The 15636-nt window shown below is 42.7% G+C and overlaps 1 protein-coding gene across 9 annotated transcripts in view; it reads left to right on the top strand.

Moving 5' to 3' along the window:
• The window catches only part of lilli (AF4/FMR2 family member lilliputian), a 370515-nt gene that overhangs the window by 155731 nt on the left and 199148 nt on the right, over positions 1 to 15636 (top strand). For 7 of the 9 annotated variants that reach the window (XM_076368250.1, XM_076368249.1, XM_076368251.1 and 4 more), the window contains one exon: positions 9312 to 9498. In XM_076368250.1, the coding sequence (XP_076224365.1) occupies positions 9312 to 9498 (187 nt within the window). Of the gene's footprint in view, positions 1 to 8142; positions 8526 to 9311; positions 9499 to 15636 lie in introns of those variants that run through there. The other 2 variants (XM_076368248.1, XM_076368247.1) reach the window with 2 other exon arrangements.

Genomic DNA, 15636 nt, shown 5'->3' with positions numbered 1-15636 from the left:
GGAATGTTCGATTATGCGGTGCGACTTTTGATTTCGTTGGGTCTTTGTGAATATTAATCGCACGTGATTGGCTTAGTGTCGATTGTGAATTATTAATGGGATCAATTATTGTAATCAGTCGGGAGAACATGAATGTCGTGGAATGTCAAGTTGCAGAGGAATTAGTTACTGAACTTAGTTGACACTGGGACTACCGAGCACTTAACCCTTTGAACTCCGTAGGCTTCAATATTGCACCAGGAATATTAGATATTTTAATGAATCTCAAAGAAACTACCCTACTATTATTAGATTTTCATCCAAATTTTGCAAGAAGGAGAATGAGAGATCTAAGAAATGTTATAGCATTGTTCATTTTCGCTAGGGGTACTATAAAAATCAGTTGCAGTTGATAGATTACAAAACAACCTGGAGTGCAAAGGGTTAATACGATTAATTTGCAATTCCTATGAAAATTGTAGCGGTAGATTATTTTCAGTTTCTTCAGACATTCATTATAGTATTGAAATGAAACTATTTTCAAAATCATTTCGAATATTCAATGCTTCGAAGATATCAATAATTGCTAAACAATCGAAACCTGTCATTCTGACTGGTACGGTAGTTCTAGTGTTAAAGTACTTGTTATTCGAATTCAATTACTCGCTCGCAACTTTGTATCGCAGATATGAGAATTTTATGTCGCAATGACGATATTCGTTCTGAAAAGATTTGTTGGTGTTAATTTAGTTACTGAAATTAAGACTACTATATAGATCTCAATTTCTAATGTTGTAGAGACCGATAATTTCACTTGCATCGTGAATAATTATAAAGATTCCAACAAATCGTCGATCATTTGCAAACGGATTACGTTTCACTGAGCCGCAGCAACATCTGTACCCTTCTTCGTTTCAAATGGGCCGCGATCAACGCGGTCTAATTATTTCCGCGAACGATATTCCAGCTCCCAGCCGGCTCACCCTCATTTTCGTGGGGCCGCGGGGGCGGGGATCGAATGATTCGTTGGAAAAACTGCCGCCGCCTCCGTCGGGCCTCCGACGGCACGTCGGCGACGCCCGTCTCGTTTTAAAAGGTATCGGCTAATCTCCTCCCTCGGCAGGCTGCAACTGTTGCTCCAGTTTCCGAGGACTCGGTGAATCGACTCCGACCCTTTATACGGGAACGAGGTTTTTTTCCTTCTTTCCCGTTCTTTCTCTTTCTTGCCGCTTGCTGTTTTTAAGCCGCCGCCGCCGCCGCCGCCGCTAGGATATTCAGAACGGAAGCGAGCTCTGCAATTTCTCGTGTCTACCAGCGGGATTATAAATAACCGAGGATGTTTGGCGGGGAAAAAGTTCGCGATGGCGGCGGTTATTGCGACGAGGTGTTCGAGTTTCTTGATGGCGATTCCAGCGGAACTTTTCGGTGGAACTTCGGATAAAACGCCGTTTTATCGGTATAGTTCGCGTGATCGTCGCAGGATTCGTTTCCGTACACAGAGTGTCGTATTTATCTGCACTGTCTCGAATGTTCCTTTCGGGAATCGTTGATCATTCGATTTTAACGTCTCGGGTGTTATCGATTAACCCTTTGCAATCTGTAGACTCCAATATTGCACCAGGAATAATATTAAATATTTTAACGAATCAAAGAAACTACCCTAAAATTATTAGATTCTCCACACATCCAAATTTTCTACTAAGGAAAATGAAAGACCGAAGAAATGTTATAGCATTTCTCATTCTCGCTAGGAATACTATAAAAATTAGTTGCAGCTGATAGATTACAAAACAATCTTTACTCGACGTTCTATTTTATTTAAGCTGTAATTGAATAAACTAACGTCGACGTAAACCTTAAAGCGAGAAACCAAGAGCACTTCGGACCGCAAAGGGTTAAAAATGACTAATCATTCAGCTACTGATTTTCCCAGATCACCAATCACAGAAACACTGATTCGTAGAAATTATTAAATACAAAAGCTTCAGCAGATGAAATATATCGACTGCTGAAATACTAAAAAGTAAACTACATACCGATCTCTTGTCATTCAACTAATTCAATCATTTGTTCTCCACTCAGTTCCAACGTCTACCGCGCCACCCACAAAGATTGAATCATTGAATCTCAAAAACGATCAATCTCCGAGCCGCGATCTCTCAAAAACGACTGATCCCTCGGACCTATAAATCCCAAGATCCCCGAACTGCCTTCATCTTCACCGGCCGACCGCTCCTGTTACTTTCCATGTAACAAGAATAGCAACACGAATCATCTCTCACGAGGCATTCCGTTCCGCCAGCTTAAAAACCCAAGAAAATTCGCGCGAGACCTACTCCACATTCCTGCGGCAGCGCCGTCGAACGCCACCGAAGTATCATCATCATCCGCGAAGATTCCCTCGGTCCCGACTTCCATTCCCATTCAATCGCGAAGCACTCGAATCGCTACCGCGTCTTGTTAGCGATACGATCATTAATCTCCCGGAGCGTATTGTCGATATTTATAGAAACGACGGCAACAAAGACGGAGCTGTTCGCCGCCGCCGCTATAGATTCCGGGGCGTCCCCGTCCAGAAAACCGAGTTCACTCGCCCGCGATAAGGATAATAAGGATGTCTAACCGTACGGGAAGGGAAACACCGGTATCGATTATCGCCGCGGTAACGAGAGGGGCGAAGCGGGGCCGGCGGCGGCGGGGGGCGGCTGAAAGTATGATACACTGCCGGGATAGTAAAACAAATTTATGGACGAGCGTGCGGCGGATCGTGCGCGCGCGTTGAAAAAGGGTGGCCCCGTGTCCGACGATCAATTGCGCCCGTCTGCCGGCGAAAACGATTCGCCGGACACGCTCGATGACATCGATGGACGCGTCGGCGACCGGTGAATCGGTCGCGAAATTTTCAAAATTGCACGACCCGATGGCACGTCGGAACTCTATCTCTCTCCGTCTGTCTGTCTGTCTGTCTTCCTCTCTCTCTCTGCCTCTTTCCGTGCGCCCCTATCTCTGTTCGCTGGTTCGCCGAGGCGCTAATCACGGAAACGCGCAGGCTTCGTTAGTGCGATGAACTTTGCCGGCTTTTGTCGCGCGCCGCCTCGATATTCGATGAACCCCGGTCTCTTCGCTCTTCATTGTAATCTCGAAACCCGTCGGTGGGTGGATCTCTCGACGATCCGTTTGATTCGACTCGGCGAGACTTCTCTGATAAGTGGGTGTCCCTAATTCGAGCGATGCTTCGGCTGACGGGATTGTAGACGAAGCGGTTCTTGATCGGCGAATTTTTCCGGGGATGTTTCTGTGTTTTGCTCGAGGAGATGGGGTCTGAGGATTTATTTAGGGTTTTGGGAACTGGGTTTTCTATGGATGATGAATGTATGATGGATTCGGTTTCACTGAGTCTTCATTTTGCAAGCGTTTCGTTCATGGTGTGTTTGAGAAAGAGTTTGGGTTGAATTTGATACAAGAGTAAGAGGCTCTTCGAACCAAGAGACGTATTGTAATTTTGATTGGAAACTGAACATAAGTCTCTTTAATTGTTCGGTAGTTCTAGGATTTCTTCTCCGAACTTTCATCCCTCTTGTATCTCAATATCAATTTCACTGAACGGTTTAGTTTAATAAAACTACCAGATGGGTCAAATGACCCACGCTTGATGTCTTCTTTTTGCAATTGTTAGGAAGGTAACAAATGTTTCTCTGAGAAATTATTAACACTAGGTTTACGGGCATTTATTGTACAGTTTATTCTATTGTTCCTGGGGAAGTTGATATTCGTTCATTTAGATTTTGGAAATTGTAGATGTAGAAATAGGCGATCAGGATTCATATTCGTGTAATTGGATCAACGAAAACCGATTGAAACATTCACCAAATGTTTATAAAATTCAATCTGCGTGAAATTGACGCGCTCCGTAAAACTAGAGTTAAAGAAATTCATTTAGCACTAAGCAAATTGTAAATCAATTAAAGTCTGAACAGCTGGACTCTTAGAGTTTCCATAGCGAAATTACCAAAAATCAGTGCTCGGTAGTATTAAAGTATCTTCGCGAACGATCGAAAGAGGCGTAAAGCTGCGTCAGCGTCAGGTTTCGTTCGCTGGACGTCCCTTATCAATCTCAGAGAAACGAAAGTTCCACAAACGAGAGGCACGCGACGAAGACACGCGACTGATCCGTTCGGAGTACTAATCGGCGAGGAGCCCTCTTCATCGGCGTCAGGATTCCCCGAGTCACTCTCGTTTTCGCGCGGCCGATCCATAATTCATAAGCTCTCCATTCTCATCAGGCTCCTCCGCTCGATCCATTTCGCGTAACCGGGAATTCTATTACATCACCGCCGGACGGGGGGTGGCAGCGTTTCCCCCGAATTTCCATCGCAGTTTTCGATATCCCTTTCCGCGACGGCGGATCTCTCAGCGTTTCCGATACGCTTCGGATCCCGTCGCAATCCGCGCGATATTTCTATTGGATATCCTGTCGGCTGGGCGTACCGTGCACACATGCACGCGCAGAAAAGCACGCGGCATTGTGGCTGTGTACGATCGCGGCGACGGTTTTATCAGGCGCGCGTTGTGCCGCGTTTACAGCGAGCCGCGATACTCGATCAGCTGGAATGGTACGAATACACCGGTTGTTTTGTAATGGAAGGCTTTGCGCTCAAGCAGCGCATGAAGCTGCGTTTAGTAATCGATCAACGACGCGAATACCTAATGTAAAACGGAACATTTACGCGGACCTTGTAGGTAATGATGATCCTTCAAGAGCACTTATGGTGTTACTCGTTTCTCTTTGTGAAAGTTTAATTCTTTGCACTCGGAAATTTCTCACTAGAAATATTTAACAGTTTTTGACGAAGCGACGATATTCTTTGAAATTAACTCGAAGGGAAAATACAAGTATACCCTTTGCACTCGAAAGTTTCTCAATGGAAATATTCAACATTTTCTGACGAGATATAGGTCGTATTGTTTGAAACTGATTCAACGATAATTCATAAATAAATTAAGCAACAGAGGTGTTTTATTTCAATATTTCACGTAGCAATGCAAACTGTAATTTGAAATATTAAATATTCAATTTCATAGTTTCGTTGTATCGAATCATGTGGTGATTGAGAGTCACCTCCCTAGTGTAAAGGGTTGAATGAGTGAGCCATGCTAAATGTGCTGAAGAAACTTTATTATTATCGTGTTGGTAGTTCTCTTAGCTTTTATCCTGCAGTCGAGATCTTTTCTACCATAACGATTCTATTATTCCGATTATTGACATCTTAACTTCTACTGTCGCGGTTATCTTTTATTACTGCTTTCCTATCGTTAAAACCGTTACAATCTCAGCTTCCATCGCTGGAATGATGTCTCAACTTCCACCATTACAATTTCTGCAACCTCACCTCTATCCTTACTCCCATACACTCTGAAACATACAGCGATAGGCATCGATGCATCTAATCCTCACTGTTTCAACTGCCTATCATAAAACTTCTAGCGACGCATCGCAAGCTTCAACGCGCCTTTACAATCATCAGCTTCCATGATCAAACCACAACCCTCGCGTCGCTCAACAAACCTCAACTTACCTCCATACACTCTGAAACGTGCAGCGATAGTCATCGATGCATCTAATCCTCACTGTTTCAACTGCCTATCATAAAACCTCTAGCGACGCATCGCAAGTTTCAACGCGCCTTTACAATCATCACCCTTCCATGATCAAGCCACAACCCTCGCGTCGCTCAGCAAGCCTCCATCTGGAACCAGTAGCATCAATCTCCGTGCTCATCGTCAACATACCAAGTATCACATCTGCGCGATAAAGCTACCCTCGAGCGGCAACCCGAAAGCGTGGTCTCCAGTCTCGTCGCGGGCCGCGCGGCGTTTTAGCAACCAGGAAATCAGTCGTATCTAAACTCGTAAACGCGCAGAGGAGATGCGTGCGCGCGGAGGAGCGAGGCGCGATGGTTCGCCGCCGGTAATATCCGTCCCGTCGCCGGCTCGTCGGCCAATGGCCCCGGACTCCATCGAACGGGAACCGCTCGAATTCTGGCCCGCGACGCGGATCCGCCTCGCCTCGCCTCGCTTCTCCTCTCCCGGCGTTCCCGTTCGAATCCCGTGAATTTTCCACGATCTCCCGTTCTCCCATTCTCTCTCTCTCTCTCTCTCTCTCTCGCGCGCGCGGGCGTTCCTCCTCTTTCGCTGTTTCACGCGTTTCCTCCCTTTCCCTGGGAACCCCCGTTATCGAACCGTCCAATCTTCCCCCGCGTCGCGATTCCTCCCGCCGATATTTCCGGCGAACGGCGGCGGGGCGGGGAAAAAAATGACGAAACAACGAAACCCTCGCCGGTCCCGACGCGCCGCGAACAACCGGGCTGGTAATGAACGTGGATCGATCGACACGCGCAAACGGAAATTATCGATTCTTTTCTGGTTTAATCTCGACGCGCCATTCAACCGCGCGGCGTATTACTCCGCTCGCGGAGCGCCGCGCGGGAATGTAATGCGGACGCTGTTTGCGTGGATCTATTGTTTATCGCCGGTTGTGGTCGTCGTTTGTTCCGGCGATTTTTAGACGCTCGACTGCGCTTGCATTTCTCGCTAGACGTCGGGAAATATTGGGTGGTTTTTCTTGAAATTTACGTGGTAGGATTTAGGTGTAGTTCGAATTGTGGAAAGAATAATGAAGGATTGTGTATGATTGTTTAACTCGTAGCAGGAGATTGCCAGTTTGGTGCAATCTTGGTTGTATTTGAAATGTATCGTAATATAGAGCAAAATACATTGAAAGTACAAATGAAATCACATTTTACGCAGTGAATGGGTTACAAGATTTGTCATTGTTATAAAGAGGAATATTGTGTAGAATGCTTAAAATTCTCATGGCAGTGGATGTGTTGAGTGGCAGTGATCGACATAAGGTGTTCAGGAACTTCTGTTGAACGTGATTTACTCTGAAATTTGAACTCTTTGGAGGTGAAGGATAACTAACTTATCCTTAATAATAGATATTAATCACGTATCACCTAAATAGTGATAGATAACACTCTTCACAATCATCATCCAGACACTAACACGTACCATCAACCGACAACCGACTCAATCAGAGCTCAGAACGATCAGAAACTTCCAATCAACTCGGTCAATTAACGAGGAACACGACGTTCTCCGGTCCAACTTTAAATCAGAGGCCCCGGTGGGCGCGAGGAACGCGCGGGATTCGTCACGATCGCCCCGAAATCGGTGAGCCGGAGTGTTGCGCGGCCATTGATACGGACGCAGGCTCCCTAGCCGCCGGAAACACGGCTAAACAGGTGTTTGCGCCAGCTGCAGCCGCTCCCCGCGTCCCGTCGGTCTCTCCTCTCTCTATTTTTGTCCGGGCGTCTTTCGGTATTCCCTAAAACGCGCCGGTTATTCTCGGCGATGAAATTCCTGCCCCACGGATTTCCCTTCGAGAGGATAATGGCGGCCGCGCGTGCCGCGAGCAGGAAGTCCCCGCGCCCGAGGACATTTTCCAGTGATTTTTTTCTCTCTCGTTCATCCGGCCGCGAGCTAATCCGACGGTTGGATATTGCGGAAGGCAGAGCTGTTTATCGAGGATCGCGGGGATATTGAAATGAAAGAATAATTATCGCGATTGGAGTCGTTCGTCGGTATTAGTTTCTGATATTGCTTCTGCGTCGGAGCGACTGGTTCCTTTTATAGAAGCTGCATTGTCGATGTAATTCATCCGTGGAACCTCGCGAGGAGAATCTGTTTTAAAATCTTGTTTTATAGAACAATGGCAACATAGGTAAATAAAAGTTGTTCGGAAAGCGGAGAAAGCGGGATCGATTACCTCGATCGTTGGAAGGATTGATTCTGCAAAATGCAAATTACATTAGGATCTCTTCGGTTTTTCTGTTTCTTTGCAGCGTTGTTTCTCGCGTAGAGAACAATCGGCTATTCGACGTTGATCGTCGATAACTTGTTCTCAAAAATTCGTCATTGCGTAAGGGTTCGTAGTGGAGAAACGATAGGATTCTCGGAAAAGTCGGAGCTGCGCGATCGCGGCGGCGCACCAGTATTCGCTAGCGAGCGACGCGTTGCGAATGGCAAGCGATGAAATCATCCGAGTAGGTGTACACCCGGGGAACGTAATAATTTTCATCCTACCGTAGTTGCACAAAAGTCGCCGGCAATGACGACACGTGTTCCGCGGATCGGAAATCGACGGGAACATGCTATCCGCCTTTCGTGGCATCATCGGGGAGCCGAGCAGTGTTATATTCGTGGATGATACTTCAGTATTCTCGGTAGTACTCTCGGTGACATATGCTTTAACATCGGTCATGTGAAGTCAGGACATTTGTAATCGATACGGGAGACTCTTATGCTCCTGTACGTGCATGAGTAAATCAGTTGTTATACGAGTTTCGTACGATGACAATATCGTTAGATCAGTAATGGCTGAGGAAGACGTCTGAAATGAATCGTTTCGAGTCGTTCGACGATAGCGTTGAATTTGAGGGAATTAATCATTGGGATGTGGACTTTTGGAAATTATTAATATTGAGGTATGGATTTAACTTTATTAATATTGAGATGTGAACCTTTGGAAATTAATATCGAGGTATGAACTCTTCGGAATTGCTAATATTAAGCTATAGTCTTTTGGAAATTAGTAATATTAAGTTGTGGAGTTAAAATTATTGATATTGAGGTATGGACTTCTGGAAATTATTAATATTCAGATATGAACCATTGGAAATTACCAATATTGAGGTATGAACTCTTCGAAATTGCTAATATTAAGCTATAATCTTTTGGAAATCAGTAATATTAAGCTATGAACGTAAAATTATTAATATTGAGGTATGGACATCTGGAAATTATTAATATTGAGATATGAACCATTGGAAATTACCAATATCGATGTATCAATTCTTGGAAATTGCTAATATTAAGCTATAGTCTTTTGGAAATTAGTAATATTAAGCTATGGACCTAAAATTATTAATATTGAGATATGAATCATTGGAAATTACCAATATCGAGATACGAACTCTTCGAAATTCCTAACATTAAGCTATAGTCTTTCGAAAATCAGTAACATTAAGCTACCTTAAATTATTAATACTAAGCAATTCACTTTTCCTAATAACCACTTTCAACCGTAATCCTTCAAAACTGATTACTCTCATCTACAAACCCTAAAAGAAACCATCCAACTCCTAAAAACTACAAATCACTCAACTTCAACATGACACACCCCTCCCAATTAATCCCTCTGTCTATTCATCAATATTAAAATCTCAAAAAACCAACTAAAACTAAAGAATCCATTGTCCGATCTGTTTCAGCGTGGAGCGGGACCGGCTTCGGCAGCGGGAACGACAGGCCCGCGCGGCGATGTCGGTCCAGGCCGAACAGGCGGCTGCAGGAGGTGGTCCTGACACCAGACACCATCACCATGGCCACCACAACCACGCTCACCATCACGCTAATCCGCATGCAGTCGCCGCACTGCTGTTCCGCGCTCCCGTCAGGGTAAGTCTATCCACTTCTTGCTTCCCCGATCTTATTTTTGTATCGTTTACGAACACTCGCCCTCCCCGCTCCGCGCGCGCGACAAAAAAAACCTCCAGCAGCGTTTCGCCGGGAAACAGGATTAAAGGATCCCCCGGGACGTCGCAAGGGATGCTCCCGCCGGCGAGCTAATTCCGTGCCACGTAAATAAGGGCTGGTTTTTGCGGCGCTTGACACGCTTTTCGAAAATGTGTTACACTCTGTTAGCCGTTTCGGCGCCGTTGGATTGGAGGGATGATCTTGACGCGTATTTTCCGTTCAACCCTTATGTTAGCTGTGCAGACTCGAGGATTCGATTTTACGATTACCAGCAGATTCCAAATTATCACTTGAAGCTTCTGCTAAATCGAAAGCAATAATCTAATCAAGTTCAAATACCGAGAGATTGATATGTAGTTGTTTTTCTTTTTCAATTACCTCTTTTGTGAGTTCACTCGTAATACTTATAATACTGAGATGTAACATCAGCGTGTCAAATAACTTACCTCTTCCTGGAAAACTTGAAGCTCGGTACTTACAAAATTTCTACCCTTTCAGTTTAGTTTGAAGAGTTTTTGGAAGTTTAACCCCTTGACCTATGATTTCTTTCTCAACTCTGATCGATACACTTGTATAAATTAAGTGATAGAATCGGTCTATTTCGATGTTCCACGTGTCGATACATTATATGAAATTTGATATTGAATTCTAAATTTGATTATTTCGTTCGGTCGAATCAAATAGCGATTGAAGGGTTGAAAGTGAGTGATTAATTTAAGTAGTAAGTAAGGGTTGGACGTATCTTGACGCACGTATTAGTCAATGATTGAAATACGCCGCCAGTCATCGAGCTTTAATTACCGAAGTAATTCATCCTAGCGGTGAATAAACGTCAGGGCATTAAATTCATCAATCGTGAGCTCGTACAACGAATGGAACCGTAACTAATTCACCGCGGTGCAACATTGTTCGCGGGGAATCCCACGTTTACATCCTAATTCGAGCAATCAAAAATCCTCTTCATTAGATCGGAGGTCAGTTTACCGGAAGATAAAGAGGCTAATAAATCCCGCGTGAAATTTATGCCCCGATTCAATCGCATCCGGGCCCGCTCGCAATTACACGAATTTCGATTAACACGTTCAACGCCGGACGATCTCGCGCTGCTGAATAGCAAATGCACGCGACGCGAAAAATTTCACGTGAAATTATTCTTTCGGCATTCGCATTTAACGTCGAAATCTGCGAACGAATAACTTAATTATTCGGAGCGCCTGAACAATGAATCGTTAAATAATTCTCATAATTTCAACAAAATTTCAATACTTAAGAATTCAACGATTTCATATATCAATTGGCGTTAATTATTCCGTAACAATCAATTATTAAACAACTTCAATCACTCTGTTATACTTTTCTAATATTTACAACTTTCGTGCACAATTCATTGTTCCATCGAAAGAGTTCAAAATTACAAACAATCCAACTTTATAATGGCCGAGTTATAGCTAATTAGCCCTTTGCCCTCGAGAATATTTTTCTCAATAAATATTCATTATTTTCTGATGAACTGTCAATGATATTTTTTGCTATTATTATTGTTATATTATTTTCTGATGAAATATCAATGACATTTTTTTTCCAATTATTATCATTTATCAATGATAATTATTATTACTTCCTGATTCAATATCAATGATATTTTTTGCAATTAACATAAACACCTTGCATATATTAAACGACAGAACTATTCCAATATTCCATGTTCGTACATCGTATAAAACTTGATACTGAATTTTCAATTTTACAATTTCCTTGTGTCAAATCAAATGGAGACCTCCCAAGTGCAAAGGGTTAGTAGAACACCGATCGAGTATCGACCAAAAATTCTCAATAGTCTCGTACTTTCATTTATGAAAACGAAACGCTGCTATCCACGTCGAATGCTCGCGTTACGTAATATATTTCTCGTTCCGGCAGGCGTTATTATATAAACCGGCAATTAACGGCTGATCCTTGGTTTATTAATGTCGCGGCAGGACGAGAAACGCGTTCGCGAGCGATATCGGTGAGCGATTCGCCTCGAAGATGCATCGGTTTCGCGCGCGGCACGATTCGCGTGACAGATGGCAGCGGATCAGTTTTCCGCTCGTTTGAATCTGTCTCCATCCCGTTCGTCAAGCGACTTTGTACACAATCTGATGGATCGCACTTACGGCTCCAAAGGCTGCGCGTGTTACGCGAATCTACTCGCGATTCGTCACGAAACGTTCGCTTCCTCTTCGTTAAATATTAAACGACAGTTTAAACCGCTGACAATCGCCTCGCATCTACGACACCGGGATTCGCTTGTCAGCGATCTGCTCTGTTCCTGCCCTGCACGTTCGCGGCTTCTACCTTTTGATTGATGACGGATTTACGACGCTGATGTTTCGATTAATTCGATGTTTGTTTTCTCTGTGTTTCTTGGCAGCTCACTGTTCCGTTTAATTGATGTTAATAGAAATTACCAGACGCGTCAACGGGATCTATTCTTGATTTCTTTTTGAAATTATTAAAAGGATAATATGTTTGTCTGAGAAATTATTAAGTTATATTTTATATTTTGTAGTGAGTATATGTTACATTTTGTTGAATGTTGAGAATATTGAAAGAAATGAATTATTCATACGGACATGGTTATTAAAGAAGTCATGAAGCAAAGTTGATAAGATTAGGAGCGATACGTGAAGTCGGACAAAATATTTACTAGTACTTCAGCGTTATTTACTTCGCCGCTTCTTGTTATCAGTAAAAATGTATCGTCATCGTTACGTGGATCGTTGCATGTATAACAACACCCGATAGATAGCGCTGGCTAGGACTATCACGCAGAATTTGAATGTTATGTGCCGTGTAATATCTGAAGGTCAGTTGTGCACGAATCTTGTTACGGTTCGAACCTTTAAAACTGTTTACAAAAGAAAAGAAGTTTCAATGCAGTGGGATCACAGGGTTCAGGAGAAAATAAAACTACTTGTGATTTGGTAATTATATCAAGGATGTAACGCGAGTTATATTTTTCAAACTTTTCAATTTAAACCCTGCTTAACTCTAAGAAACTTCACTCTAGTAATTATCACTATTTTCATGGATAATAACTTACCTACCCTAAATTATCAAAATTATCTAAATGGTATTTATTCTCTCTTATCTCATCACTGACAAATCTCTCATTAATTATTTATTAATAATTCACTTTGCTGTTAAACTCTCGAAATTGACTATCAAAGTTGGTTAACCACCAAAGTATTCAATCAAAGTATTACTCATCCATCAAAATATTCAAAGTATTATTTATTCATCAAAAGTATTCAAAGTATTACCCAACCATCAAAGTATTCAAAGTATTATTCAACCATCAAAGTATTCAATCAAAGTATTACTTAATCATCAAAGTATTCAAAGTATTATTCACCATCAAAGTATTCAATCAAAGTATTACTTAATTATCAAAGTATTCAAAGTATCATTCAATCATTAAAGGATTCAAAGTATCACTCAACCATCAAAGCATCCAAAGTATTATTCAACCATCAAAGTATTCAATCAAAGTATTACTTAATCATCAAAGTATTCAAAGTATTATTCACCATCAAAGTATTCAATCAAAGTATTACTCAACCATCAAACCATCCAAACTATCACTCAACCATCAAACCATCCAAAGTATCACTGAACCATCAAAGCATCCAAAGTATCACTCAACCACCAAAGCATCCAAACTATTACTCAACCATCAAACTACTCAATCAAAGTATAATCCATCCCCACAGCTTCACACAAAGAGAAACCAAAATTCAAACGGCAAATCCAAACACTCCTCTCCTCGTGAAGGTGTACCTTCAGTTCTCGAATCTTCCGCAGCATCTTCGAGAGCCTATATTCCTGTGTCGTCGTTCGTCAGGGTATTAGTTTGTCGTCGCCTCGTTTAGACGCCATATGGCGTCGCGTCGCGTCGCGCCGCGTCGTGGAGACCCTCATCCCCCGTCCCCGGGACATTTGGCTGGACGTAGCTACGATCCTCGGGGTCTTCCGATTACAGTCTCGAATCTGGAAGACGGATCCCGTAGCGATGGCAGCTGCCCGAAGGGTCCGCAGAGAAATCCCATACGACCACCGCTATGGCGGCGGCGAGGACCGGGATCTTCTCCCGCCGCTCGTAAACATCGTTCTATTCTCTCCGTTTTCAACCCTCTTCGGCTCGACTCGCTTCCGCCCTTCTTTCTTCCACGATTCCCCTGTTCCGCGGCCACTGATTTATTTCCGACCTACGACGATCGGGGATCGCCATGGAATTACCCCTTTGCACTCGAGAGCCGACTCACGGTCGCTGTTTCCTCTCATGCGGAATTATAACATTGAATATTCACTGATCTAATCGGACGTATTCGGATAAAACACTGTTCCATTTATGTTTCACGGGATCTACGGTTTAACACGTCGAACGCCATGGGTCACCGGTGACCAACCAAATCGAATTACTGTAACTCGGTTGAACTGTGATTATTTGAATTTTTATATTGTAAAAAATGCTAATGCGGTGACTAGCTATGTGAACGTGCAATAATGCAAGTCAATCAAATGATTTAATATTTTCCCATTTTCTGCAGTTTGCTCCGTGAAATCACACGGCATTCAACGTGCTAATCAATCATTAAATATTTCACTAGAGTAATATATATAGAATAGAAACTCCTGAGTTCAAAGGGTTAACGCGTTGAGAACGTTGTACAGGACACGATGAAGATATAAAGTTATTTATTAATTTCGAAGTGTTCGTAAGTTTGGAGTGTAGTTGACACAATAGTCTTAATTATCGAATTAATTTCTGTAGGAATGCATCTTCTGAAGTTCGATGTATCAGAGCATCTCATTCTCTACGAAATTCTCTTGACGATTTCATGAATTACAGCGAGGAGTTTAGAATCGATCGGTCTACTCTTCTAGTAATAGTGTTATATACTGAACAATTTATTATTATTATTATACAGCGCTTCTGTTTATCAGTATCAATTATAATTTCCCTACTACATTCTCCGAGAAATAAATCGAAGTAAATTAATTTGAATAAACGTCATTTTTTGATATTTTTGTAATAACACAAAATTCGTGATCTCATCAGATAACTACTCTTAATTTTGCATACACACCCAATCACTTCATTTTCGGTAAATACCCACAAAAGTTGTTTAGCATCGAAACGGTTAAGCGTCGAATTCATACACCGGTTAGCAGCATTGTGTCGACCGACCGATGCAACATGCAACAGTATCCTTTTACGAGCTCCGGAACTGCAGTCTTGGATCGCGAATCGCGGAGGTATTACCTGTACGTTCGGCGATCATCGATACGATTCCGCGCACGACCCGCGAATGACCTTTCGAACGTCGCCGGTGGTTTTCTTCCTGTAACTCAACAGGTGTTTCGCGACTTCTCGACTTCCCTAATAACTGGTTTACGAGCGCCTCGGAATCCCATTCGCACCTGCGTCGCTTTAACCGAAAATTTTCCTCATATTTCTGGTCCCGCGTGATTTCCGCGTCGAGTCGCGTAACCGGTCGTGTTACTCCTTCGTATCCTGGACGGTTGTTTGCTCGTTGAAAAATATTCGGTCGCTCGATCGGTGATAAATGATCTTGAAACTTCGGAGAGAAAGGTGCTAATGGATCCTCGATGTTCAACCTTCGTGCGGCGTGTTAGTTAATGGGAGCAATCGTACGTTTCTTTTCAGTTGCATTCATAATTCTAGTATATTTGTGTAACAAAAACTATTGTTTACGCGTAAAATTCCATTCTAATTTATGGGCGGCTTGGCCACTTAAGATTCCAACGTATCGCTGGCGAAGTTCAAAAATGAATTTTCGAAGATTACACTTTCTATTTCAATTTTATATTTACTAAATATTCAATTGTACACACATTTATTACGTTTGATTTATTTTTATTACGTATGTACCGCTGGCAAAGTTCAAAAAATTTGTCTTCAAAGATTACACTTTCTATTTCAATCTTATAGATATTAAATATTGATTTATTTTTGTTATAGTAGCCCTAAACGTTCAAAAGTGATGCCACCTT

Source organism: Nomia melanderi, chromosome 6 (genome assembly GCF_051020985.1).
Source record: "Nomia melanderi isolate GNS246 chromosome 6, iyNomMela1, whole genome shotgun sequence".
Lineage (NCBI taxonomy): Eukaryota > Metazoa > Arthropoda > Insecta > Hymenoptera > Halictidae > Nomia > Nomia melanderi.
Note: the sequence above shows the minus strand (reverse complement) of the source record. Positions and strands in the feature narration are given on the sequence as shown.